At 42.3% G+C, this 26,712-nt stretch overlaps 1 protein-coding gene across 1 annotated transcript in view; it reads left to right on the top strand.

Moving 5' to 3' along the window:
• Positions 1 to 24,576, top strand: part of LPAR3 (lysophosphatidic acid receptor 3) — a 72,141-nt gene extending 47,565 nt beyond the window's left edge. Inside the window, exon 3 of the mRNA XM_028513026.2 lies at positions 22,949 to 24,576. Coding sequence (XP_028368827.1) covers positions 22,949 to 23,274 — 326 coding nt within the window. The 3' untranslated portion in view covers positions 23,275 to 24,576. The remainder of the gene's footprint in view (positions 1 to 22,948) is intronic.
• Positions 24,577 to 26,712: the final 2,136 nt, after the last annotated feature.

Below are 26,712 nucleotides of genomic sequence, written 5' to 3'. Positions count from 1 at the left end.
TCCTCATGTGTAGAGGTTTATCCTTTGTATGAGGAAGTGCATGCTCTGAAACTTCTGGATCATTTCCTCACTGGAGCAGGTTAGAGGCCGACTCATTCATCTGCTGGCTTTGTTGCTGTTTATTCAAAAGTCTACTAACTGTTCGGGTATTTTGTAAGAAACCATTAAGCTATCTCTCCAATGCTTTATAAAAGATCTTTGGATAATATTTAATTCTAGGAGCAGCATACATTTGAATATGTCACTTTCTTTGATTCAGTGCCTCTCACCTGTAAAATTGAGCTAATGATGTTCATTCCATTTTACAAGTGCTTTTAGTTCCTTCATTAGCGTGAACGCTAATAAAAGCAAACACACAGTCCTTATATGTTTTAGGAGCTCACTGAAGCACTCTACAGAGATTAACTTATTTAACTCTTATATCAATTATATGTTATCATCATCTCCATTCTAGGCAGAGAAGTTAAATGACATGGTCAAGATCACACAGGTAGTCATTGGAAGAGCTAGGATATGAAAGCAAGCAGATTAGTTGCAGAATGTGCTCCTAACCCGTAAACCATATTCCAGAGCTTTGTCACCCTTTATGAATTCAGCAAACATTCCTTGGCCTTCATCTAAGAGACCAAAAATCAGACATTCTGTTCCCCTCAAGACCTTTGAGAAAATAGACCATGGTGGGTGCAATGATAAACGCAGCGCTCTGGGGGCACTTAGAAGAGGCACATAACTGAACTTTGAGAAACCATGCGAGCTCATCTATAAAAGGGAAACATGATAATACCTACCTCAAAGGGTTGATGTGAGGATTAAATGACCAAGTACATAAAAATACTTTGAACAAGAGCCCCTCACATTAAGTATGAGCTGCTATTTTTATTAAACCAGGCACTGGAAACAGTGGAGTTGTGTGAGGAACTGTATAAACCATGTTAAAGGCAGAGGGAGCTGTAGGGACAAAGACCCAGACATGAAAGCAGGCCAGCCAGTTCGGGGCCATTCAAATAACACAAGACGGGAACAAGGTGTTGGAGGAGCAAGGAGGCTGGCAGGTCAGTTGGGGTGAGGTCATGAAGGACCTGCCTCTCAGGCTGAGTGCTTTGGGGTAATCTTGAAGACTTTTAAGTGAGGAGGTGTCTCTGTCAGACTTGCCTTATATAGAGATTGCTGACCACACTTTGGAGAATGAATTAGAGGGAGTAAGACTGGAAGCAGGAAGGCCATTTGGAAGGCTATTAATAATGAATCCAGGCCAGAGATTATGGGAATCTGATCTAAGGGAGGGATAAGATGGTTGGAAAGAAATGAGTGGATTAGGGAGATATTAAAGAGGTAGAATTGACAGTGCTTGGTGATTGTTCCCATGCGAAGGTAGGAAGAAGTCAAGGATGACACCTAAATTTCTGGCCTGGACAACTGAGTGGACAGTGATCCTTTTTTCTGTAACTCAGAGCATGTAATCCATATGTGGTAATAGTGTGGGTTCTGGAATCATGGAGAATGGGGCCATGAGAGGGGGTGGAGTACACAGTGAAAGAGGGGGACCCGTGAAGGAAGCTGCCACGGACCCGGCGTTAGTACCGGGTGGCACAGATCCCTTCCCATTCACGCAGGGAGGCCAGCACCAGTCTGTTGGCAATAGTGATCCTCATCCGAAGCCTCAGATATACTTTGCTTCAAGGACCCCCAGCTTTTCCTGTTGCCTGCAGTCCCTTCCCCGGTGGAAGGTGAGTGCAACTTGTTTCTCTCGAAGTTGGCCTGATGCTCCTTCTGCCCCAGCACATCTAGAGCTCCTGTGTTCTAGGGAGATTTTAAAGACCACAGTGTGTTATACCAGCAGGCTTCTCAGAGGCCACCTGGCTCCACCGGCCCAGGAGGGTGTTGCACAAATGCATGCAACAGTTCTCAATGTCTTTTCTGAGTCACATCTTCTTCTAGCTACAAGTAACGTTCTTTTTACTCTAGTTTCTGGGAAATAAGGATATAAGTTTCTCCCCAAAGGAGGAAACCATTCCCCATTGATTTTACGGTGGCCCAGAAAAGAAGGGGTGTGTAAAGGATAGTGAAGATTGATTACAACCTGCACAGACTCTCCCCACTTTCTGTGTCTCATTTCTATCATGGGTATGCCAGTTTTCCTCTTCCGTGGCAGAGAACAGATACGAACATTATTTGTGTGTGTATAGTACATATAGTCAAGATTTTGCTAATGGACCTTATTTCCATGTTTTATGATGAGAAACTCCTGCTGAAGTTTGGCATTTCATTTACCCCATGTTGACTGCATAGGAGTAGATGCTACTTTGGTTTCTTTCTCGAATGCAAAAGGACCCCCGGTTCTCTGTGCTGGCCCCAGACTGGCTACCTTCAGGAAGGCACGCCTGCAGACAGTGTGGAATCAGCCTAGAGGAGTGCTCTGTTTTTCTTTAAATAATTAAAGTGCTGTGTTCATATTAAGTGAGGATTTTTAAATTAATAAGTGATAAAGGAAGTGATTTTCTTTCAGTAATAGAATTTTTTTAAGAATACAGGACTTTTAATTTGCAGGAGAGATCAGCCTTAATTGTATCATTTGCTCATAAGATTCACTTAACGCCTCTGTGTCTCAGTTTCTTCAACTAAAGAATGAGGCAATTAGAAAGTACAAAAGTGGTTGTTCATTTTGAGATCTGTAATTTTAAGATTTTGTTCTAATTTTCTAAATTAAGTCCCAAATAAGCTATTATGGTTGATTGAAAATGAATTGTTATTATTCTTCCCTAGTACACAATGTGTAAGTAAAAAAAAAAAGAACATAATAGTTTTGAACTTTAGAACCTTATATTTTATATTCTGACCATCTTTAGAAAATTTCTGAATATTTTATAAATATGAGTGGTTTTGTATGAAGTCAGAAAATAAGTCATGAATTTATATTTCTTAACTTTTAATGTTTGATGAGGAATCTTGTGTGCTCAGCAAAATTGTAGAATAGATTTTTAAGTAAAAAAATTAGAAGTGGTATTCATAATACACCACAAAAATTAAATAACAAGTTAACCACCCAATTTACATTTTGTGATCAGGTCGTGAGGCAAGTAGGTAAGGAGAATGCTATACACAGTATGTGTGTCCATGCCAGGCTGACCTTTGATTATTGGGCATAATATTCTGGTGATCACAAAGAATTGTGGTCAAGGTGATTAAATGATTAAAGTGCCGTGTTCATATCAAATGAATTTTTTTATTAGTCAGTGATAAACCAAGTAATTTTCTTTCAGTGATATAATTCTTTGTAGGAATATAGAACAGTCAGGAGATTCACCAATAACTGAACAGTTATGCCTGAAGGCTGGTGGTTAGTGATAGGATTGATGTCAACTTAGCAAGAATCTCCAGGACTGCCGGAGAACTCTGCAGTTGGTCTGCATTTCCTCAGCAAAATGTCAATGACTTGGAGATGTAAAAAACATTGCTGGTAGGTGGAAAATACATAGAGGACAAAAAGAGGAAAGAAGAGCTAATATGTGAGGTAGGAGGTTCTAAATTCAAACAGCTGTCACCCGACAAGAAAGATACGCCAAAACAAGCATGAACAGCGTTTCGGAAGAGGACAGTTTATGCTGACCAGAAGTACTGTGGTGTGGAGGACATCATCCTGTGCAATTGTCAAAAAGCAGACGGCAATTGTAGAGGTAGGAACCAAACACGAAGACTCCAGCACGAGAGAAGAAGTCGTCCTGCTGTCTCTGGACGCAGGGGAAGTCTGCAGTGGCACAGTGAGGCCAGCTCTGGACATCACATTTTGAGAGGAATATTTCAGTGCAGTGTGTATCTGGGGGAAAGTGACTGGATTTTGAAGGATTCAGAACAGAGGAAGGAATTAGGAAAGTGTCACCAAAAAGAATAAATGAGAACCTACCTAACCAGTGATCTTAAAACAGTTTAAGAGTTGTTACCTGGAAAAGGAATTATAGTATAGAAGTCTGGAAGTTAAAGCTAGAGTCAAGTTGCAGAAATGACAGAAAGGATACTTTAACTTATTATCAGAAGAATCTTCTAAAATTACAGTTGTTCTCCAATGGATCTGGCTGCCTAGCACAGTGGAGGATGTGCGCCCCCTTGTTGGAGGTGGTAGGTGGATGTGATGACCCTCAGGTGTTGTTACTTAGGGATGCTTTCATAGGATAGGAGGATAGATAGACAGAGAAACTGTGAGAGCTCTTGCAAGCCTCAGAGTCTGTGAGTCTACAAAAAAAATGTTTCGTTAGATTTATTGATAAGATTTTCTTACCAGCATGGGACGATGACTCGATCTCTTTTGGACTGGGCACAAGCATTAAATATTTTAATTGCATGGGTGTGTATCACCTACATAAAGCAGACAGCCTTGCCAAAGGCCCTGTGCGCTGCATTAGCTCTGGCTGGGCCGTTTGGAATTGCCAAACAAACAAGATGATTCATAATGAGCTTCATACGGTAAAAACTAGGAACTGCGAAACTGAGGTTCCAGGTTATGGGAACATCATTGCTGTTCATCGCTCTCTTCTCATTTAGGATTGGCTTCTACCGGTGAGCCAAGAGTCAAATTCTGCTCTGTTAGTATTGAAAGGTCTTCTTGCACTCAGACAAATATCTACACATATCTTTATTCCTTTATTCACTCATGAATAAATACTGATTAAGTGCCAGCTTTATGTCAGGCACTATGCTGAGAACTGAGGATGCAACAGTTAGCTGCGTGTAGTTCTCGTCCTTGAGGTGCACATGGTCTAGTGGGGAAGACAGACGTGAAAACACAGAATGTCTGCAGCATTTCTAGTGCCGTGACAGAGGTAAGCTGAAGGGAGAGGCCTCAGCATGCTACTTCTGCCACTCCAGTCTTTTTCTCTTAGTTCCATCCCTACAGCTATGTCCTAAAAGACATAAATTTTGTTTTAAAAATCATTATCCTTCTGGGATTACTTAGAAAACAACAGGTGGTTTCTGTATCTCGAATAACGCTGGTTACTTAATAGTTTCCCACCTCATGCCTGACTCTTGAGTTTGACCCTGACTCTTTAAACATGGGGAGCAGGGTCAGCAGCAAGAAGGGCCAACGTGCGGAGTCTGGCTCTGTGCTGAGCCCTTCTCTGGGTGCTTCGTGCGTCAGCAGTCATGGAGCCCTTGCAGGAACCCCAGGAGGTGGGTTCTGAGTATTTCCATGTTACAGATGAGGTGACTGAGGTACAGGGAGACTCAACAGGTTAAATAAGTGCCCAAGGGTACCCAAAGCAAGTGGTGGCTCTGGCATTTGAACCCAGTGGTCTGGCCCTTTGAGGCCAAGCTGTTACAACACTACACCATGCTGCCCCTCTGACCAGTGTCGTTGCAGGCCTTCCAACTCACGAAAGGCCTTTCCTAGAGCCATAATATGAGGTCATGATCATGGTGAAGTCCCAGTGCTAAGCTGCTCTGAGGGACCTTGGATCTGATCTCTCATGCAGGCCTCCCCAACCGAGGATGGGGATTTTACTGTCTGTTTACCTGACTAGTAAATCCTTCAGTACGTGTATATCAAATTAGTCATTGTACACAGTAATAAGTAAATACATTTGCTTTGGGAAAATAAAAATTGGTATGTTGAAAGAGGAAGTATTTTATGTTTTTCCTGTGGGTGAGGGGCAAAGCAATAAGAAGATGAGCTTTTTGTTATTTGAGTATCATGATGTCCTCAGTTGCACAGCTTGAGTGAGACAGTGTCCTGGACTCTGTTTGTCTGCCCCTTATTAAGTCGAGGGTGCTTGGTTTGTCTGCCATCCTGGACTAAGGTACATAGGTGGCCTCCAATTCAAAGACACACTCCTTTAACCTTTGAATGATCTTTCTCAGCATCTGTACATGTAGGATTTTTAGATGTTTCTTCTTCACTGATTAATGATTAACAAATTCTGTGTTGTTGTTTACATGTCTCAAATTACTAGGATAGGAAAGGTATTTAAACAGTGGATTCTTTCAAACTCTCATATGAGGTGGTTTAAACGTGTTTGATTAACCCAAATGGGGAAACACATGGACTGTAAGAAAAAGCCTCAAACTCTTCTGTTCTAAATCACAGTAAATCTCCCCAAATCAGCAGGGGAGCCCTCGGCATCCCGGGTACCTGTGATAACATGGTTTGCAGCTGCTTCGTGTGACATGTGCCCTGGGGCTGTCCCCGCTTGCTGTGATGTACACGGTGTGGCATATGATCCCAAAGGTGTCTGGTGTGTTTCTATGTCATGTGTTTGGCCAGTGAGTGGGTCAGGGGACAAATTGAGAGTGTTCTTCCTACCTAATAATTCAGTTACTGCATTTCTTTCCCAACTCCCCTCAAACCCTGTCTTCTCCATCAGTTCTTGGTTGCCCGCCCAACCTGTAGAAATTTCTTCTCTAAGTTAACCTTATCATTTGCTCATTCCATTCTCTTGATGGATGTCATGTACTACCTAACGATAGTTATTTTTATGTGAGTGCCCTTTTTGCCACACTACGGGACAAACACTCTCCGGGCAGGGACTGTCCCTTAAACCATGTTGTTTTCCCAGGCATAGTACAGAGACTGGTAAGTGTGTTGATGGCTGTGGGAAGAAAACGGTCACCTTGCCCGCAGGAGGATGTGACGGCCATAGCGGTGCAGCACCGTTCACACCAGCAGTCTGCATGGGAAACGCGCTGCCCGTTTCCAGGCTGAAGTGATGGAGACTAAGTTCAATCTAATTTTCAGTAAAAATAATGTCTTAAAAGGGAACTGCGTTCCCACCCAAGGGCCTGGAATGTTCACTGTCTCTCTAAAGGAATTGTTTTTTACCAGTACTCTACTTTATTGACCCTGAATAAAATATTTGTACATAACAGAAAGCATGTGTGTGTCTTTAAAGTGTGTGTGTGTGTGTGTGTGTGTGTGTGAACTGTACAGGGTAAATAGGGTAAGCAATTGTATGTTTTAAGACTGATTTTGTTTATTTTTTAGTACAGAGGTATAAGAGGTATGTGGAGTCCTGGGAAAGGACTGAGGGGTCTTGAAGAAATGACCAGAACTTATGGAGACCTCTAACACCCTTTGCAGGAGGTAGTGGGTCAAGGTAAGGCTCACACTTTGGGAGGAGACTGTTGGAAGTTATTTAAAATTTCAGCAATGGTAAAAAAGGGTGTAACTGACCAAGAATAAATCAATGAAAAATCACTGCAAATTAAATTGCTGTGACTCCAGAACTGCCTATAAACTAATGGACGGTATATGGGTGAACGGGCTTGTATGGGTGACGTGGAGCCCCACGTATCAGCTGTGCTTGTGGCAAAGTGTATTCAGAATCCCAGCCAACCAGCCTGCAAAGTCTGGAGTCAGAATTAGCCATTGAGAACATCCGTAAGGTGGGTCTCCTGCGGTGCCAGAGCCTTGCACTCGCCTTGATGGCACAGAAAAGTGATCAGGGCCTGTCGCTTGAGGCATCTTCTGTCTGAAACCAGTGCGCTGGAGTGAATCCTTCCAAGTGAAAATCCAGCAAGGGTCACATCTAAGTACCTCTGTGTTTCCTGTCTGTGACATGTCAGTTTTCCTTTGCTGCTTCCTTGAAAATTGAACCCCTCCTAAGCATACAGCCCCGATCGGGTGTTGGGACCCCAAGGTGAATATGGCGGCATTTCTGCCCTGAGATGCTCTCAGCATAGCTGCCGGGTAGAGAGCTAAGCCACTAATGGTGTCTATTTTGACCATACTCATGTAGAGAGTGCCATGGAAGCATGGAATGGGGAGCAATGGACTCAACCTGAGGCAAGTGACTGGGGAAGCTTCTCAGGGAAGGTAACAAATGAGCTGGCCTTCACAGGCTGAGGGAAAGATCACCAGGCAGTAAAGGGAGCAGACGGAAGAATGGGAATACAGTATGGGCATCAGAACTAATTTGCCTCCGTCCGTCCTCCCTGTGGCCTGCCCTGTCTCTAGATGGCAAGTGTGTATGGGTGTGTGGGTGTGTGTGTATGTGTAATTAGCCAGAATGCCAACATAGTTATTTGGACTAAGGAAATATAATTACCAGGGGGTTTGGATATTCAATACATGACAAGTCCAGTCGCAATCAGAGGCTGCCTTTTGCACAGAATCAGAACAATAGACACATGTCCCAGCCATGAGAACACAGTGACCTTGACAGAGAACTTTCTCCCTGGGAATTGCATAGGGTCCTTCTAGGCATTCTGGCTCTCGTGACATTCTTTCTGCTAAGATGTTACCGCCTTCAGTCAGATTTCAGTAAAGATGTTGCAGGTCTGGGAACTAGTGTAGGATCTCCTGAAGGAGACTTTGGTTTAAGCTTAACCTTTTGTCTCTCGTGTCTGAGTGCACAGGTTCTGTCTGTGTTTTTCAACCTTACTTCTGTTTTCATCCTTACTATGGACTTAAGCCACCCATTCTCTCATATTTCTTCGATCAAACTTAGAAAGTTTACTCAAAGCCAACTAAGAATATGTATGTGAATAACATAATAGTTTTCAGATTGCATAATTTGTTCATTATGGTCAATTATTAACTAGGTTGTGTTTCACCAGTAATTTTCTTTTTCTTGAGTATGGACGGATAACATTCATATTCCTTGCCCCATTCCAGACTCCTAGAATCAGAACTTCCAAGAGGGAACTCAAAAGCACCGTGTGCATGGAAGTGGTTGGTAGGTGAAATCAGTGGGTACAGTTCCCACTTTTACACGTACTTCCCAATTGGGGTGACATGAATTAGTAAACTGGCCCACCAGCCAATCACCTGACAAACAAGTGCAGAGAGTGGTCCCAGGCCAATAAGCATGAGGGTGTCTGAGGGACTGGTTGGCCCACCTGGCTGCTGTGCTGTTGGTACGAGGAGGAACCAACCCAAGGGCCTTGTGGGGCTGCGGCCTCAACAGTGAAAAGGAACTGCTGAAGTCAGGAGTGCGAAAGAGCTCCTGTGTGACCTGTTTACCTCTGTGGTCTGGGGCTTCAGCACCGTCATTGGCTCCTCAGAGGGGCTCAGGAAGCATTTATTGGGCGATGCTTGAAATCCTGGGACAGATTCTGAACAACAGGATTGAGTGAGTGCTGCTTAAGTTTGGAGGGGTTGCTAAGTTAGGTGGGATTGTCATCACAAATAGGATACAGGCAGAGTTCCTAAAGAAAAAGAGAAAATGAAGAAAACTGGATAAAGAAGAGCATTTGAGAATAATAGGACATGGGGGGAGGGTGGCGGCAGGGCAGCTAGGGGGCTGAGAAAAAAAGAGTGAGAAAAGTCCATGTTTGTCTCTACTACCAATGTGCTGTGGGGCAGTAGGTTAATCAGTAAATATTTATATATTCTTGGCATTTGAGCAGTAGGTTCTTACCAGCATTGCTTTGTATATTGCAAAGTAAACAAAAAAAGTCTTTAGAAAACAAAGATGGTGTCACATTACATTCCTGTAAAGCGAATTATGGTAAATGCCAATTCCAACCGGCTTAGGGAAGGGTTAGGAAGGGTCAGAAGTAACAAGGAGGAGATATCGCTGCAGAATGTGACTGTTGCTGACTCCCACTCCTGCCAAGTTAAAACTGTAGATGTCTGTCCCTTGGATGTTCCCCCTCTTAGCAGAAAGCAAAAATGAAGCAAAATGAATATTGTGGAGAAGCTGGCTATTTAAGAATTAGCAGGGTGTACTCACAACAAAATACCTCCACACAAGTGTGCCTGCTGAGCTGCTTTCACAGGGACGACTAGAAATGGGAAAAAAGATGTGAATCTGTTTTCCTGTGCCCTTGTACCGGCTTTCAGATCTCAGGTGAAACTTGGGAACTGAGCTACAAATGTGTCTTAATAACCACTTTGTTTACTTGCTTTTTTTAAAATAAATGTAATGGTGGTGAGCTAGTTTTCATGGTTCGTGGGAGTAAATTCTTAAAATCGGCCCATATAGAAATGAATTGTGTCTCCTGGGTGTCCCTGGATTTACTTAGTCTATAAAACAATCTCTGGCACCTACACCCACAGGGGACAGTGTCTTCTGAGCACAGATTGTTGTCTCAAAGCCTTTTAGTAAGCTGCCCCCACCCCACGTCATTCGTCAGAGCTCTGTTGACTTGATTCCGCTGCCATCCTTACTGAACTCTCTCAGCCCACAGCACCTTAGAAGCAGCACCCTGAAGAGCAGGGGGGCTTGCCAGAGGCACGGGGACAGCTGGCTGGGGACAGCTGGTGGCCTCTGTTGTGAGGGCACAACTGATATCACCCATTCTGAGGGTGACGTGTGCTGATGGTGGTGACACAGTCATCAAGAAAAGGCAGAGGTCTCATTAGTAGGCTCTGCTTCATGAGGAAGGGAGGAAAGGCTTGTGTTTAAAAGGTTTTTAAGCTTCAGTTACCTTGGAAGTGGATTGTGTGGACCCTCATTCTCCAATTTTAGATAAATGAGGGAGTCTAGCGAGCCTCACGCCCATCTAGAGTAACCTGTGGAGGCTTCTCTCTCCCTGGCCCCTGTTTTCAAGTGGAGACCAGCCGAGGTTATGCGCCTCCAGGAGGAGGAAGGGCTCGATCATTTGGGACATTTTCGCTCAGTGTATGGACAGCACAGTGTATTTCCGCTTTTTGTGAATAATGTATTAATACAGCTAACAGGGACAATTTAAATGAATATCGCAATAACTTCACATCTTACACAATTGATTTTTACTGATTCCACTTCAAGGGTTCTGGCATGGTTTTGCCATTAAATGACTTTCTCCCACTCTGGCTGGGCATTTTTCTGTTTAGTGAACTACCTGTAGGTAAAAGGGAGAGAAATTGCCTTTAAGAGATTCATTGGGAAAAGCAGCCTTGACCTTCTCACTTCTCAACTACATAGGATCAATTTTATGGCGCTGCTTGCAGAAGAAATTTAGTGCATGCAAGTGTAATTGTTCCAGAATAGAAACAGAAATAGCTTTAGTGAGAGCAGATTGGTTTTTTTTTTTAAAGACATGCTGGTGACAAAGCAATTAAGACAGCAATAAAGGATGTGAGGAAGAAGGACAGATCAGCTTGACCATGCTGCCTGTATCTGCAGGATATTTGGGTATATGTTTTGAGATTTTTCTAAGTGTATATATGGTCACACATGAATGCATGCTTAATTTATTCTTTTTCATCAGAATGGGTTCTTACAGTTCATAGTATTTTGTAAGCCTTTTTAGTAAACTCAACAAGATTTTATGAATACCTTTTATACCAATATTATGATTGTTTTCAATAGCTGTTTTAATAATATTATGATTATTTTCAGTAACATTATTTTCAATCAATATTATTGATTTCAATATTATTGTTTTCAGTTATTTCAACATTGTTTCAAAATATTGTTTATATTGAAAACAATGTAATAGTATCTGCTATTCTTAACATTTCTATCCTTTTAAAAACTTGACCCATGGTGACCCCGTAGAGGCTGATAATTCTACCCATTGCCGGGACCACGACCAGCATGCACTCACAGCATCTTGTGTGCCCCCTGCATGGTCAACATTAGCTCCTCTGCCGCCGTTGTCTTGTTGTTCCTGTGATTAGCACAGTGCCTGACACTTGAGAAGTGCCATCTGTATGTTATTTGAATAAATGATCAAATATCTAAGAGCATTCTGGATGCCCCATCTCCAGACACCAGTTTCTGGGGGAATCACGGGACATGCATCTTACATTTGCCACAAAATTCTCCCTCTCTCGGCACCATACAGACCATCTGTTTTTGCCTTCCTGCTCAGTTACCTGGACTGCACATTGGCCGTGCCTGAAGGAGTGAAACCCAGAATCATCAAAAGGAAGCTCACAGGTCATTCAGTCCAGCCTCATTAAGATGTGGATGAAGAAGCTGGGAGCAGAGAAATAGAAAGGACTTTTAAAAAGCACACGCTAGTCCAGTGGTCTGGATTTGAATCCAAATCCCCTACTTCGTTTAACACACTTTTATTAGTACCTTCTATGTGTATGGCACTTGACTAATCACGGGGTATCTCAAGTTGAATAAGATCTGAAAGGGATCTCTCTGAGGAGTCAGTCTAACAGAGCAGCCAAATGCTTACAGAACTAGGACATAGTGGAATAAATTGTGTATGTGTACACGTGGGCACACAACAGCAACGAAGCAGCCTGCCAGATGTGTTTATAAATTGCCACAGGAAGTACAGCAGGGGAGGTAACCAGCACTGTCTGGGCAGTTGTATTTTTTGTGTTGGGCACTCTCCACATATTATTAAATTCTCATTAAATTCTCACAAAAATTCAATTGGTTCATTACCAACATGCTCATTCCATAGCTAAGAAAATGCTGGGAGGCCCAAGAAGGTGAATTGATTTGTCCAATGGGCAAAAACCAGGATTTCAACACCGGGTCTGCTTGATCTCAAGCCTGTGGTCTTTTTACTGTACAAAGATGGGGAGTGTGGTTTATTTCAAGGGCAAATCCCAGTTGATTGCTAGAGGCCATGTGGAGTGCTGTTCTGTGAAGCACTCCAGGCCGTACCTGGGTTCAGAAGCAGGGAGCCAGGTGGGTTAATGCTGCTGCCATGTGGCGATGGAAAGTAGTGGCCGCTGTGTCAGAACTTTGTAGCTCCTGAGCCGTACCATGTGGTCACTCTTCCAGGCCCAGCTATCCCTAACTCAAGGCTCCCAGCTCCTGCTACTTCCTGTGCCCTTCTTCTGAGCTTACAGTGGTGTTTTGTGCCATCTGGGTGTCCAGAATCTTGTCTCCTATTCAAGTCAGCATGCGTTCTCCTATGCTGTAACCCTTTTTGAAATTTTCAACCCAACCAAAGATAAGCCCTTTTCCATTGCCCCAGGACCCTACTCTGTGCTAATGGCAGTTCATGTGATAAAATATTACATGCTTACGGCTGAATATGTTAATGTTTTTAGGTAAAGGGCAGCAGAGGCCTTCCTAATGTGAAGGAATGACTCCAGTGAGAATTTCAGAGCCTTGGGCAGGCTGGCGGGGATGTGTCAGTCGTGAAGATTAAACCAGGCAATGCACCGACACACATAGCTGACCTCACACCTTGTCTTAGATGCTATAGAGCCCTTGAAATGATAGTTAATGAGGTGCCGAGGTATTGAGGTAATGAGGTGCCTATGATGCTTAAAGAGGATTCTAAAGGAGGAGATGGTGTTTTCTTATATGCTTTATGACTTCCAGCTGCGGCCCGGAGTCACACACTAGAATTAGCTCTAGGTTGTGGTTCTAGCCGGTATGCCTCTGCTTTAAATTTTATCTCATAACCACTTGGCACCAAGATTTTCAGTTTTCCAAAGCTGACCATAAATTTGAAACAAGTGTCTAAAACCAGCTGTCAGAGCCCAGAGATCCAGCAGTGGTAGCAATAGTGTTAAATGAATCATTTGTGGAATGCTTAACTGCTCATCATCTGTTTGAAGTGTCCTCATGTTTTCTTATTTTCTACAGTAAAAATAAGTCAGGTTTACTAAAGGTATATATTTTCATTCCTTTCACACATGTGACAGTCTATTTTCTGAATTATTGGACTTCTAAAACACTGTGGGTAAATGAGTATGCAGTTGAATGCAAACCACATGTGGAAGTGTTATTTTTAAATTGTTGAATAAATCCTTTATATGGAAAGAGCATTTTCACTAGAATATTCTATTAGTGTATAACTTACACATTGTAATGTTTCTTACCAAGAGCCATTTACTTGCAAATTTTAGTTTTAAAATTCTTTGCAAATCAGAAGAGAGCTTCCCTAAGATGAGGTTCACAACCTGATTTTTATGTAGAGTGTAATTTTCTATTTCAGTGAATCAGACAGCCCTGTGGCCGACTAGGTTAGCATTATTGCTTGTGCCCTGCCGCTTTTTCCTGGACTAAACACAAAGAATAACAGAGTGAACATAGTTAAAACGTATCCTCCTCTTTGATGAAATGAGTAGTCCATGTGCCAGAGGGAAACTGTGCTGTGTGGGTGATTGATGTCGGTATGGATGTTTTGTTTGTGTGCCACTCAGATCTCAAGATCTCTTTCTAATTGCATGTGTGAATTTTTGAACAGAGGAAAATCTGGCTAACTGGTTGGGAGAGAGCAGTAGGAGCCCTGAAGAACTGGCTTCATGCACCTTGGGGTCTTGGTGTTCTCCGCGTCCTTCACTAGCATCCCAGGAATGCCGAGCTATCTCAAGTACATTCCAGTGAGGGGCCTTGCTCCCGGAGGCACTGATGGTCTTCCTCCTTGTTTCCTGTACTGTGGAGAAGAGGCATTCGCCAGAGTATCGTTTGAGATATTTTGAAAACTTCCAAATAAGGGGGCGGCAGTTATACATTATTTAAACATAATATTGAGTGGGGACTTTGGAAGATCTTTTGTTTTACTTGTTACCAATATTTTCATGTGTAATTGTATCTTCCATAGTGTTAGGCCTTTCTTATGTTGATGTTTCTGACTCTCTTAAATTGCAGTCATTAAATATCATTTCAGTACTTAATTGAATATTCTAGTATATGATTACTATACTTTAAAAATCAACATTGAACTTATAATACTGGTTTGAGTAGAGTACTGAAACTAGTTTATTTACTCATTAGAGGAAAGCTCATTTGTAGTCTGTTTGCACTGTAAGTGCATCTCTTAAACAGGTACTGAAAGAACATAGAACATCACTAAAATAGAAAAAATAAAAAATGATTGCTTCTTATCAATATAACTAACCGGTCACTTGGCAATAGAAGGAAATGAGAATTCTTATCCAAATGCAGTCAGCATGGAGACATTCGCTCTTAGTAGCTGGCATGTAGTAGGTGGTTGCTTAGTAAATATTTATTAATGGGAAGACATATGGCTGCTATGCCCACCTACTGCCAATGACTCCTGTCAGCGATTCCGTGTGGGGCTCTGAGACCTGACACAGGGTCTGGCTGCCTTCTCCAGGGCTCTGCCTGGAGGAGCCTCAAATCCTCTAAGTGCCCAAGGACTAAAACTGAACCACTTTCTCCTTTCAAACCTGCCCCTCCTCTGTCTCACCCACTTCGTTGTCAGAACCACATGCTACCCAGTCACATGCAAAATTGATTTCACAACCCTTTAACAAGTTGCACCTGAGCATGAAAACCTCTGATCTAGCCTTTTTCAGTGCAGTTCCTTTAATCCTTGCAAGAAAGGTATATGGCTGGTACCATACCATTCTAGAAGCTAGGGAGAGAGGCTAATCCATTACGTACAATGAATACCTGAGGACATTCATGCTTAATTCCCTTGATAAACTCCTGGTTTAAAAAAAAATGGGGGGGGGGGTCCTGGCTGGTGTGGCTCAGTGGATTGAGTGCCGGCCTGTGAATCAAAAGGTCACTGGTTTGATTCCCAGTCAGGGCACATGCCTGGGTTGCAGGCCAGGTCCCCAGTTGGGGGCGTGTGAGAGGCAACCACACATTGATGTTTCTCTCCCTCTCTTTCTCCCTCCTTTCTCCTCTCTCTAAAAATAAGTAAAAATTTTTAAAAAGGCTTATGGGGTCTTATCTATACCATAAATCCAAACTCCTAAATATTGCCCACGGAATCCTTCCAAATCTAGCCTAGGTTCATCTCCTAGACTTCATCATCTTACTTCCTCAGTTACCTACCCTGATTAAAACCACCCTGAACTATCTGGAATCCCCCAAATGCCCCATGCTGTTTCTCACTTCTGCACAGTCATTCTCTACCTTCAGCACACAGCTCGTCTGAGTGTCATACCACCTGAGACCTTCCTGATGGTAGCCAGACTCATCACATCTAGGTCCCATGCCTGTCAATGCCTGAAAGGCAGAACCGTACATTGTTTGCATTAGTAGGTGCTACAGCTGGTGTAGTACCTGACCCTGTGTGGGCACTTGATAAACTTCAGTCCATTCACCTGACTCATCTCCTCTACTACAGGTGTTGGGCTCCATCCTTAGGTCTAAGGATACAGACAGGCATGAGGCATACCCTGCATGCTTAGGGAGCTTAGCATATGAGGAATAGGAGGGCATATGTATTTACAACTACCTCTGGTATAGCACAATGCCCAAGGGATTGTCTGGGGAAGTCAGACCTGGGTTCAAATTATGACCCTTCTGATTGTTGGCTTTTGGACCTAGGACAAACTCTTGAGCCACTCCAATTGTCCAATCCAGCATGTGGAAGACTGGAGTAATAACAAGAGTAGTCACCTCATAGGGCCGGGAGTTTTAAAAGATGGGTACATGTAAAGCCCTGAGCATACTGTGTGGCCCCAAGCTCTCAGGGTTTGTTAGAGTGGAATCCAGCAGATGATGTGCCTGGTGCCATATGGGTATTGTAGGTGGAAAGAACCGCAGGAGTTGAAAGGAGGTAATGGTTACTGTGGGCTGGGCAGATGGGAGAGGTCCGGTGGAGGAGGCGGAATATGAGCTAAGCTTAGAAAGGAAAGTAGATCTTAGATTAGGAGGTAGGAAGGCATTCTTGACAGGGTGAGCCCACAAACCAGCGAAGGCCAGAGCAGGTCTGCGTATCCTTGTCTGTAGACTAGTTTCACTAGTGTGTGTACATTTATTTATGTGTTTGATGTGCTCAAACATTTGTCAAATGGAAGCTGAAGTTACTGATCTGGGCAGATGCTTTTTTTAAAAAAAAAATTTAAAGAATTCTGCCTCCTTTCTCTTTTCCATGACTTTTCGATAGGTCTGTACCAAGACTATATTTTGCTGATATGTTTACCTTGATTAAACCATTCAGGGTTAGCACAGAGAAATGGTTGAGTCCTACAAAGTCCCTGTCCCACCCCAGAAGTCATGACTGTAGGGTCTGTTGTGGGGCCAGGAAATCTGCATTGTTAAAGAAACTCCCCTCATAGTTTGGATGGCCAGTCTGGGTTGGGATCTGCCACGTCAGAGAATTCAACTTTATCGGTGTTTGGCCATGCCATCTTATAGTTAAATTTGGGGAACAGGTCAAATTTGTTTGATTTTTATGGGAAGTTGAAACTTACGGTTTTATGGAATTTAGCAATTTTCTACCTAGAAAAGTATTCAGAAGCCACTGCCTTCCTCTTGTTTGGGAAAAATTGCCTCCCTTTGAGCATCGCTGGATGATCCAGGTGAGGAAACACCCTGCTCAAGGGGATGCTCTGGCCTCGCAACAACCAGCTCCTCTCCTAAATAGTTCATTTTCTTAAAAGAGGTTTTACACCTAAATTTTGCCTTTTTGTACTTTTCCATTTGTTTCAGGGAACCTACTGGACCAGGATAAGTCTGTACTTCTCTTTCTATGTGATGGCCCATCATGTCTTTCCTTAGCCTTTTCTTCTGCAAGGGAAACATACCACCTGATTTCCACTCCTATTTGTTATCGCCTGACTTTTTAAAAAATGTGACTTGACTTTCATGACTTGGAATATTTCTTTCCAGCCCCTTCTTGCCTGTAAGATCTCTTTTGAGAAATCAGCTGACAGTCTGATGGAAACTCCTTTGTAGGTTACTGTCCCCTTATCTCTTGCTGCTTCTAGGATTCTCTCCTTCGTTTTTACCTTGGCTAATGTAATTATGATGTGCCTTGGTGTGTTTCTTCTTGGGTCCAACTTCTTTGGGGCTCTCTGAGCTTCTTGGATTTCTTGGAATACTGTTCCCTTTGCCAGACTGAGGAAGCTCTCCTTTATTATTTGTTCAAATGCGTGCTCAATTTGTTGCTTTTCCCCTTCTGATTCTGGTACCCCTATAATTCGGATATTGGAACGTTTAAAGGTGTCCTGGATGCTCTTAAGCTTTTCCTCGATTTTTTGAATTCTTATTTCATCATGCTTTCCTGCTTGGTTGATTCTATCTTCCTTCTGGTCCACTGTATTGTTTTGAAACTCAGATTCCTTCCTTTCACTATTGGCTCTCCTCCGCGTATCTTCCTGCATCTCTTTAATGGTAACCTGCATCCTTTCATCTAAATTGCGTCCAAAATCAACCAGTTCTGTGAGCTTTCTGATCACCAGTGTTTTGAACTGCGCATATGATAGATTGGCTATTTCTTGGTTGCTCAAAAGGATGAGTCCTGGGGGACTGATCTGCTCTGTTGGAAACATATTTTTCCCTGTCTCTCCTTTTTTTTTTTTTTTTCCCCCGGTCTGGTTGCTCTTGTTACGGTGGGGGGCGGAGCCTTAGGTGTTCATCTACCAGATTGCTCTATCCAGCAAAGCTCTCATTTAGAATGGAAGGGCAGATAAAGTGCTTCTCAGATAAGGTCAAGTTAAAGGAGTTCATCATCACCAAGCCCTTATTTTATGAAATGCTAAAGGGACTTATCTAAGAAAAGAAGATAAAGAAAAGACATGTATAGTAAAAGGACAGCAAACTCACAAATATTAACAACCACACCTAAAGCAAAACCAAAAGAAACTAAGTAAACAATTAGAACAGGAACAGAACCACAGAAATGGAGGTCACATGGAGGGTTAGTAGCAGGGGGGTGGGAGAAGGAGAGAGGGGGAAAAGGTATAGAGAATAAGTAGCATAGAATGTAGGTTGAAAATAGATAGGGGGAGGGCAAGAATAGTACGGGAAATGTAGAAGCTAAAGAACTCATAAGTATGACACATGGACATGAACTAAAGGGGGGAAATGTGGGTGGGGGGGGGTACAGGGTGGAGGGGAGAGAAGGGGGGAAATGGGACAACTGTAATAGCATAATCAATAAAATATATTTAAAAAATGTGACTTGAGCTTGGTTTGCTCTCTTTGAAAACTGCTTGTTTCCAGCTTTTGTGGTCTGAGCATTGAGTCTACTAAAAAAAATGTTTTAGTTTTTCCTTCCAAAATTTATTGTCAATTGAGGGGAGATTGATATGTATTTCCTGGGAACCATCATCTGCTGCTTTTCTAAGAAGTAGCCTGTTTGTATTGTTTCTGACATTTCACACATTCTCCAGGAATTCTCCAAGATCACAGTTTCCCAAGGCCAAACCATTCCTGACACATTCTTCTCCTTGGAGAAGTGTTGGGCGGTTTCATATTTAGCCGCTGACATACAGTGAAAACGCGAAAGAATGAACTGTTAGCTGAGTGGCACCTCTGCTCTCAGGCCTGCTGAGTGAGGGAGCCATGGACCTAAGTGGTGTTTCCCAGCGTCGCTGCCGGAGTGCAATCACCTCAGACCGCACCGCTGAAGCACCCTGTCTCTAGCTCAGCACTTAGTGTGTTGGGGCTGTTCTGTCCAAGAAGACTTGCCTTTTGTCGTTCTTGGAAACAGTATAAAGAAAAGGTCAGCACATCTGTGTTTCTCTTCTTACTCCCATAGCCAGCATATATTTTTGTTGGAATTCTCTCTTCCTTCCTCCTTTTCGCTTTCCTTCCTTCTTCCTTCCTCCTTCTTTCCTTTCTTTTGCTCTTCTCTCCATCCTTTCCTTCCTTCCTTCCTTCCTCCCTCCCTCCCTCCCTTGACCAGAAAATCTTTCTCCTAGCAAACTAAAGAATGACTTCATTGTGATATATGCAGCTTCACAGTCAGATATGACATACTGTGAATGTGACTTTAAAGGCCAGAAGTGCCTCCCCTTTCCCCTTCTTCCATCACTCACTTTAGTAATAAGATCTTTTACGGCCCTCTGCTGAGCAGCCTAGCATGTGGACAGGAGCACAGGCTCTGGTGCTAGGTTGCCTGGGTTCAAATCCTGGCTCTCCACTTATCAGCTGTGTGGCTTTGAGCATATTACCTAACTTCTCTGTGCTTCACTTTCCTCAGGTTTAAAATGTAATTAAAACCTATTTCCAAGGGTTGCTATGAAGATTAAATGGTTAATTCATATTAGATGCTTAGGACAGTGCCTAGCATGTGATCATTGCTCAGTGACATTTGTCAGGTGTTGATTGAATGAATTATGCAATTTGATGCAAAGGAAAATGTATATGAATTACCACATATGATGAACAGAGCATAGATTTGAAAATTTATTTAGAGTGTTTCAGTTCTCTGACTAATCCAAAGTAGAGCTTCATGCCGGAGGGGAAAAAAGCTTTTATGATTTTTTAAAATCCCTTTTAAAAAACAGTTTTTAGGCAAACATATTGTCAATTTACTTTTATCCTCTTTTGATGTATATGCGTGTATGAAAGATATCAAACAAAATTATAGAAGACATGTGTACAGTTTAAAGAACTAAAAAGTGTAAAAATGCCTGTGTACTTGCCACCCAATGTAATAGAACATCACCAATGTCTCCTGTGTGCCCCAGCCCAGTGGTTCCCTCTCTTCTGCAGAAATAACCCTGTCGTAAAGTTTTTGTTCATCATCTTGCTTTTTCTCGTGGTTTTACCACATGTGGATGCTCTATAAAACCTAAGGTTGTTAAGATTCCTGAGCTTTTTAAAACTATACCACAATTAATGCTGAGTTTGGTTTTCAGTATAGTTGGACTCATTTCCAGCTTATTTCATTCTTTATTTGCCCTGCTTTTCTGTTTTGCTCTCCACCCTCCTTTTTTTTTCTTGCTTTCTTTCTTTTTTCGATGTAAGGTCTTTTCTCCTTTCCTTCAGTTCCAGTCTTCTCCGCACATTGGTTTGGAAATTACTTACTTTATTAAATTTTGTCACATGTATTTGACAAAGTATAAAGTTAGTCAATATTTTTCCCTCATTAGCACAAGAACCTTAAACCCTCCTAAAGGGATTTCTTTGGAAATGTGCAGTTTCTCGTGGAAAGGAATCTTGACGTCAAAGTTGGCAGCTACAGCTTTTGCTGCCTGGTTCCTTTAGTTCCTCCCTCTGGATAATGTGGAGAATCACCTCTTGGGAATAGCAGACAGAACAAAAGTGTTCTATTATGTGTGGAAATACCCACCATTGGAACTGATTGGTGCCTTAAAATTTATCTAAACTAGTATTTTTCAAACTTTTTGACTTGGCCCAACAGTAAGAAATAATGTTTTGCTTCATACCCAATATACACGTAAATGTAGTTTGTAAAACTGAAACAAAAGTTTCATGAAACAATACCTCTCTTAGTTTATGTAGCACAATTTGAGTATTTCTATTCCATTTCTTTCTTAAAGAAAACAAAACCTTGTCCAAACCCATTACATCAATTGTATACCCACTAAGGGGTCCTGACCCACAGTATAAAGAACCCAGAACTAGTCCGAAGTCCCCCACTTGCAGCGTAGGAAGCTGAAGCCCAGACCGATGGTATGGGTCTCCTAGACTTGTCAGCAAGTGAAGAGCTGGGACCCACATCTCTGAACTCTTATCTCTAAGTCCATGTCTTTATTCTTATATATCAGCCAGACCAAAGATAATACAGGATGAAGAAAACAGGAAGCCATTGGTGGGCTGCAACTATGGAGTGGGAAAATTAAACTCCTCCAGTACCTCCTAGACATCTACTTTTGGCATCACAAGATAGCCACTGCTCGTGAACCCAACTCATGTAGGGACCACCTTCCATTACCCCCAACCCTCACAATCACCCTCCACAGTTGCGATTATTATCCCTGTTTTATAAGTGAGGGAATGGAGACTCAGATAAATGATTTATTTGCCTCACAAAATGATTTATTTGCCTCCTTCATGAAGCTCATAAGATGAGGGGCTGGGTGCACCTGTTGGCTGGCCCCATAGCTCATGGGGTTTCATGGCCTCGCACTGACTCTTTATAATTCTTGACTTGATTTACTTGCTATTATACCTCTCAGAGAGAAGATAAAGCAACAAGAGGAATGCTGCTCTGGACTAATTTTACCAGTCAGAGTAACTAGTTGGTGATGTGGTTTGCAGAGTTGCTTGCTTATTCTCTCTCTCCCGTTAGCCTGAAGTGCACAGGCTTTACCTCATTGACTGTCTTGTATGACTCCTGGCACATTGTAAGCTCACAGTGAATGTTTATTAAATGGATAAACAAGGGCATTTAGACATGATAAGGACTTCGGGGTAAAGCAACCACATCACAGTTGGAGGCAGGTCACACAGCAACCAGGAGCAAGGCATATGGTGAAAGACTGCCTAGGTTTAATGTTACCTGGCCCTTACAAACTATTTGATCATGAGCAAGTTGCTTAACTTCTCTTGTGCCTCAGTTTCCTGGGGATGCTAATGTTGCCTATCTCACAGTGTGGTTCTCTGCATTACTAAAGGAAGGCACTTGGCTCATAGTAAGTGCTGTATAGTCACTGTGATTGGAGGTTATGAAGACTGACTAGAGGAATGTCTCATATTTTAGGAAAAGCATGTCAGGAACTTTAGAGGTGAGCTGAGCATAATCAGATGGCTAGAGAATCAGAGATGACCTTTCATGTGCAATTGGGGCTAAAATTGTACTAAATAAATAAGTGTGCCAAAAAGCACACATCTCCCTCGTCATGAAAGAGATTTATTCCTGACCAAAAAAACCCTCAGTCTATAGAAAATTATTGAGCAGATGGCCTATGAATATGTTAGTGCTTACTAAGCACCAACATGGATTTATAAAGTACAAAATTTTTGAGTAGGCAATTTAAAGACTTAGTTAAAGACTAGGAGAATGCCTTAGATTCAATGTGTCTTATTTTCAGGAAAGCATTTAGAAAATCTGATTTAGAGAACAGCAGAGTGTTTGGTTCAGTGTGTGAGGCCTCCCATATAGGCCCCTGGATCTGGGCCTTGGTTTTCTCATTTGCAAAACTCAGATAATGACTGCAGTGGCCTCCTACTGTGGTTCTAAGAACCACCAGAGATAAGGAATGTGTACTGCTTAGTAAGCAGGAGGTAAATATAGACCCCTAATCATCAGGCCTGAGTAAGCAGATAAGAAGGTGAAATAGAATGTGGCAAGAGTCTAGCAGTTCTCGGCTGTTGGCTTCTAGCAAGCCCTGGTCTCACTCACTCATGTGAAAGGTGGAAGTTTGCTTTGCAGTAGTCAAAACAAATTCTTAAGGTCCCTTGATACCACTGAGAAAAGGCTGGGTCTTCTGTGCTAACTACACAGCCTGAGGTCTGAGCACCTGTTCCTTGCTTTTCTCTCCTTCCAGGGGCCTTCGTGGTGTGCTGGACCCCGGGCCTTGTCGTTCTGCTGCTGGATGGCCTGAATTGCAAGGAGTGCGGCCTGCAGCACGTGAAAAGTTGGTTCCTGCTGCTGGCCTTGCTCAACTCCCTCATGAACCCTGTCATCTACTCCTACAAGGATGAGGACATGTACAGCACCATGAAGAAGATGATCTGCTGCTTGTCTCAGAAGAAACCGGAGCGGCGGGCCTCCCGCATCACTTCCACAGTCCTCAGCAGGAGCGATACGGGCAGCCAGTACATGGAAGATGGTATCAGCCAAAACACACCCAGCAACAAGAGCAGTTCCTAAACCATGGGAGCCCTCTGCCCACCCAGCCTCACTGGGGAAAGCTATTGAGGAAACCTGTCTCTAACAAAGCCCATGTACAGTGTTATTCAAGGTCTGCATTAATCATTGCTAGATTAAAAAAAGAATTGTTTTACATAGTTTAAAAGCATGGGCAGTAGAGGGAGGATACTGTGCATTTAGAGAAAATGCACAGGCAGGGAGAAGCTAGCACCCTGGATTCCTGCCCACTGCCCGTGCTGTGAACTGCTCGGAGCTCCGCAGCCTGGACGTGCGTCCTGGGCTCTGCTGCCATCTTGTAGCCATTCTCTTTGTGTTTTAAAAGATGTCAGTAAAGGGCTTAGGCCAAAATAAATAATACTGTTACTTGAGCCACTTTACATAGCTGCTTGGAATGCCTATGTAGTTCTTTCCGCATACATTTAAAAATTGTTAAAATGCTTCAGCAGTGATCTTTTTTTTCTCAAAGAAACCATGGCCAGTAGCTAGGTATTCAGTAGGAATCTCAGAATAACAAATTGGCAAGAGCTCCAGGTAAAACTTGATTTTTAGCATAACATTCTGAGGATAAGGATTTACTGTAAAATAATAACAGAAAAGGTCAACATTGAAACTTTTCCTGAAGCAGAAAAAAAAAGCCCTTGTTGTGGCCCTCTGATTATGCATGAGTGTGTGAATGCATCTTATATTTATACATTTCAGATTTGTATTTAAAGACATCAAAGACAGGGTTGATGAAATAAACTCAGTGGCCACCTAGACTTCCAAGTGTAGGATTATAGCTGAAGAAATGACCTGGTGTGTTCTAAAGATAAGAGAAAGAGGTGATTCATTTGAAAACAGACATTCAGCAGAGTAAAAGGTATGTTGACAAGTGAGCTGAAGTCCTTCCATATAGGATCAAAGATGAGCTTGATTCAAGTTCTTATTGTCAGGTACCTCCCTACCACTGGTGGCCTGTCAGAGTTAGTACATGGACTAATTTTCACATCTCATATTTTTCCCATGCTTATGAACATGCTTCTGGTTCTTGTCTTACTCGTGGACTGAATTTTGATGGGGGTCTTATTTAAAAATTTTTCCCCTTCAAAGACTTTAGTAGGCAACATGAAAGGCAGGTCAGCAAGAAAAAAAAAGTTTCATATACATAGGCTACTGACCAAAGTTTTCTGTGTAAAGCATTTAGAGTATATTCTGATTTTAAAATAACTATAACTTCAAGGCAGATATTATAGTATTTATGTAGTTTGCAAAAGAAGTTTACATTTTTTGCTATTGTGATATAACATGTATGTGCAAGAACTACTTGTAATGAAAGTATTTGAATAAAAGTCATGCTTTTAGATATGATGTCCTAAAATAGAGAGTATTGTGATTTGAAGGTGTAGATTTTACAAACTCTGTGTAGTACCTGGGTCTATTTGAAGCTTATATCAAAGCTACCTATAAAATAAAATTTTAAAAAACACTCTTCTCTTTTTTTGAGGTGCACTACTGCTTTGTGTATTTTCTAAGTTAAAAATATAGTTTGTGGTAGCTGTAGCACAGATTTTTATTTCAGAAGAAAAATCACATTTGCTGTGAAGTACATACTCTTTTTTTTTTTTTTATGTAAGCATTTTGAATCTACAGCTGGCCAAAGGGTGGGGAATTGAAATTGAATTTTAGTCCCCAAATAGCTACTAAGGGATCTTCAAAGGTTTTATTTTGAAGAAAGCACCATTTTTAGTACCGTGCAGCAGAGTGTCATATTCAGAGTGGTGTCTGGAGGGGATCCAAGTGTGAAAACTCATGGTGCAAATATAGAGCTTTTGTCTTCATGCACACACATGCCTCAGATGGTGCAAGAGTAGAGGAGTCATGTATGTTTGGAAATGATAAGTGGCAGTTGTCACAGGGCAACAGAGAACAACCCTCCTTTTAGTTGGACAACAAAAAAAGAATGTTTCTCCTCAGGTCTAGGGCCTCAACTTTTCTGCAGGCCATTGAGAGGATTGTTCTGAAAATGTGATTTAGACCTTTTCAGACCAGCTCTTAACTCAAAGCACGGGCTTCTCCCTAGCCAAGCAAGATTTAATTGTCTAAGATTTATATGTCCAAGGTGTTCTGTTAAGTCTGTATTGGTGGGAAAATTTTCAGGAAAAATTTCTTCATGAAAACTGCCTGCTTGCAAAGAAAGATATTTTTGGAAATAAAATGTTGACATTCTTGATGAAATTGTTTTAGAAGTGGGTGGTGGATTTGGGGCCATCACAGGACCTCTTGAAGCTCCAGGCACTGGAATGGTTATGACACCACCCTCTCCTCATGGGTGTAATTCCAAATAAAAACAACACTAAATGTAAGTCTCCATCCAAGCTCCAGCTTCCCTCACAGTCAGCACTTGGATGCTTTTTTATAAATACTAAAAATCAAAATCAGAAATTTGCATGCCGCTGCTTCATCGATACGGGGCACTTGCACAGCACACAGTTGGATGGCCCGGGACCAAGGACTGGGCGCAGTCAGCAGCATCGGCTTCAGGCTGTGGGCTGAGGGGGCTCGGGGCAGTTCTGTTTACCTGCCGAGGCCGCCCCATGTAGAGTCGAGGGCATGCCCTGCCCTAAGTGTGTAAGCTAATTCCCTCATGAAGTTGAAACTGTGTTGTGCTTATTAGCTCATTAATCCTCTAATCATTAAGGGAGGGGACAATAAAAATACTCAGCCCTCAGTTTTAATGGAATGAATAAGCGTAATGAAAACAAGCCCTGTAGAGACACCCATGAAGGTGACTTAGCAATAAACTCAAGGCCAGTTTGTTAGTGCCTGGGGTAAAAATAACCAAAGCGTTATTCTGCACAATGACGCCTTTCACCATGCACCTTAAAAACATGCAAAAAACCCAAATCTGACTTCTGGGATGCTTAGCAGAGAATTACATCCCCTTGGTGGACCACTAAATGTGATATTAAACTGCGAAACCTTAGGGCTTCCTCCAGTTTTACACATTGTCTTTCAGCCTAGGAGTTGGGGTTAGAATCATTTAGGACATGAAGAATTTTTAAAGAGAAGCTACATTTTGTGTGAGGGGTGCTCTCCTGAGTACACCACATAACTTAAAATACGTATAATTTAAGACTGGTTATCACAGAGGAATAATGTTAGGATGGGACATGCTGTTGCTGTGGGGGTTTTTTGAATGGGGGGGCTAAGTCTATATTTTATTTTTTAGCATCCTCTCCAGTGCTGTTTAGAGTTTGCTCTCTCCCAGATTAGCAGATGGCAAACTACTAATGGCAGTGGCTTGGGGTTCGGAGTGCTTTATTATATATAACTTCTGAGCTTGTAGAGCTAACAATAGCTCCATGGTCACTAAAGTCGCATGGAAAGGTTCCAGTGCACATCAGTAAGCATGTGGTTCATGTCATACTATATAATGGGGCACTTCTGTATGCCAGTTTG

This window comes from Phyllostomus discolor, chromosome 5 (genome assembly GCF_004126475.2).
Source record: "Phyllostomus discolor isolate MPI-MPIP mPhyDis1 chromosome 5, mPhyDis1.pri.v3, whole genome shotgun sequence".
Classification (NCBI taxonomy): Eukaryota; Metazoa; Chordata; class Mammalia; order Chiroptera; family Phyllostomidae; genus Phyllostomus; species Phyllostomus discolor.
Note: the sequence above shows the minus strand (reverse complement) of the source record. Positions and strands in the feature narration are given on the sequence as shown.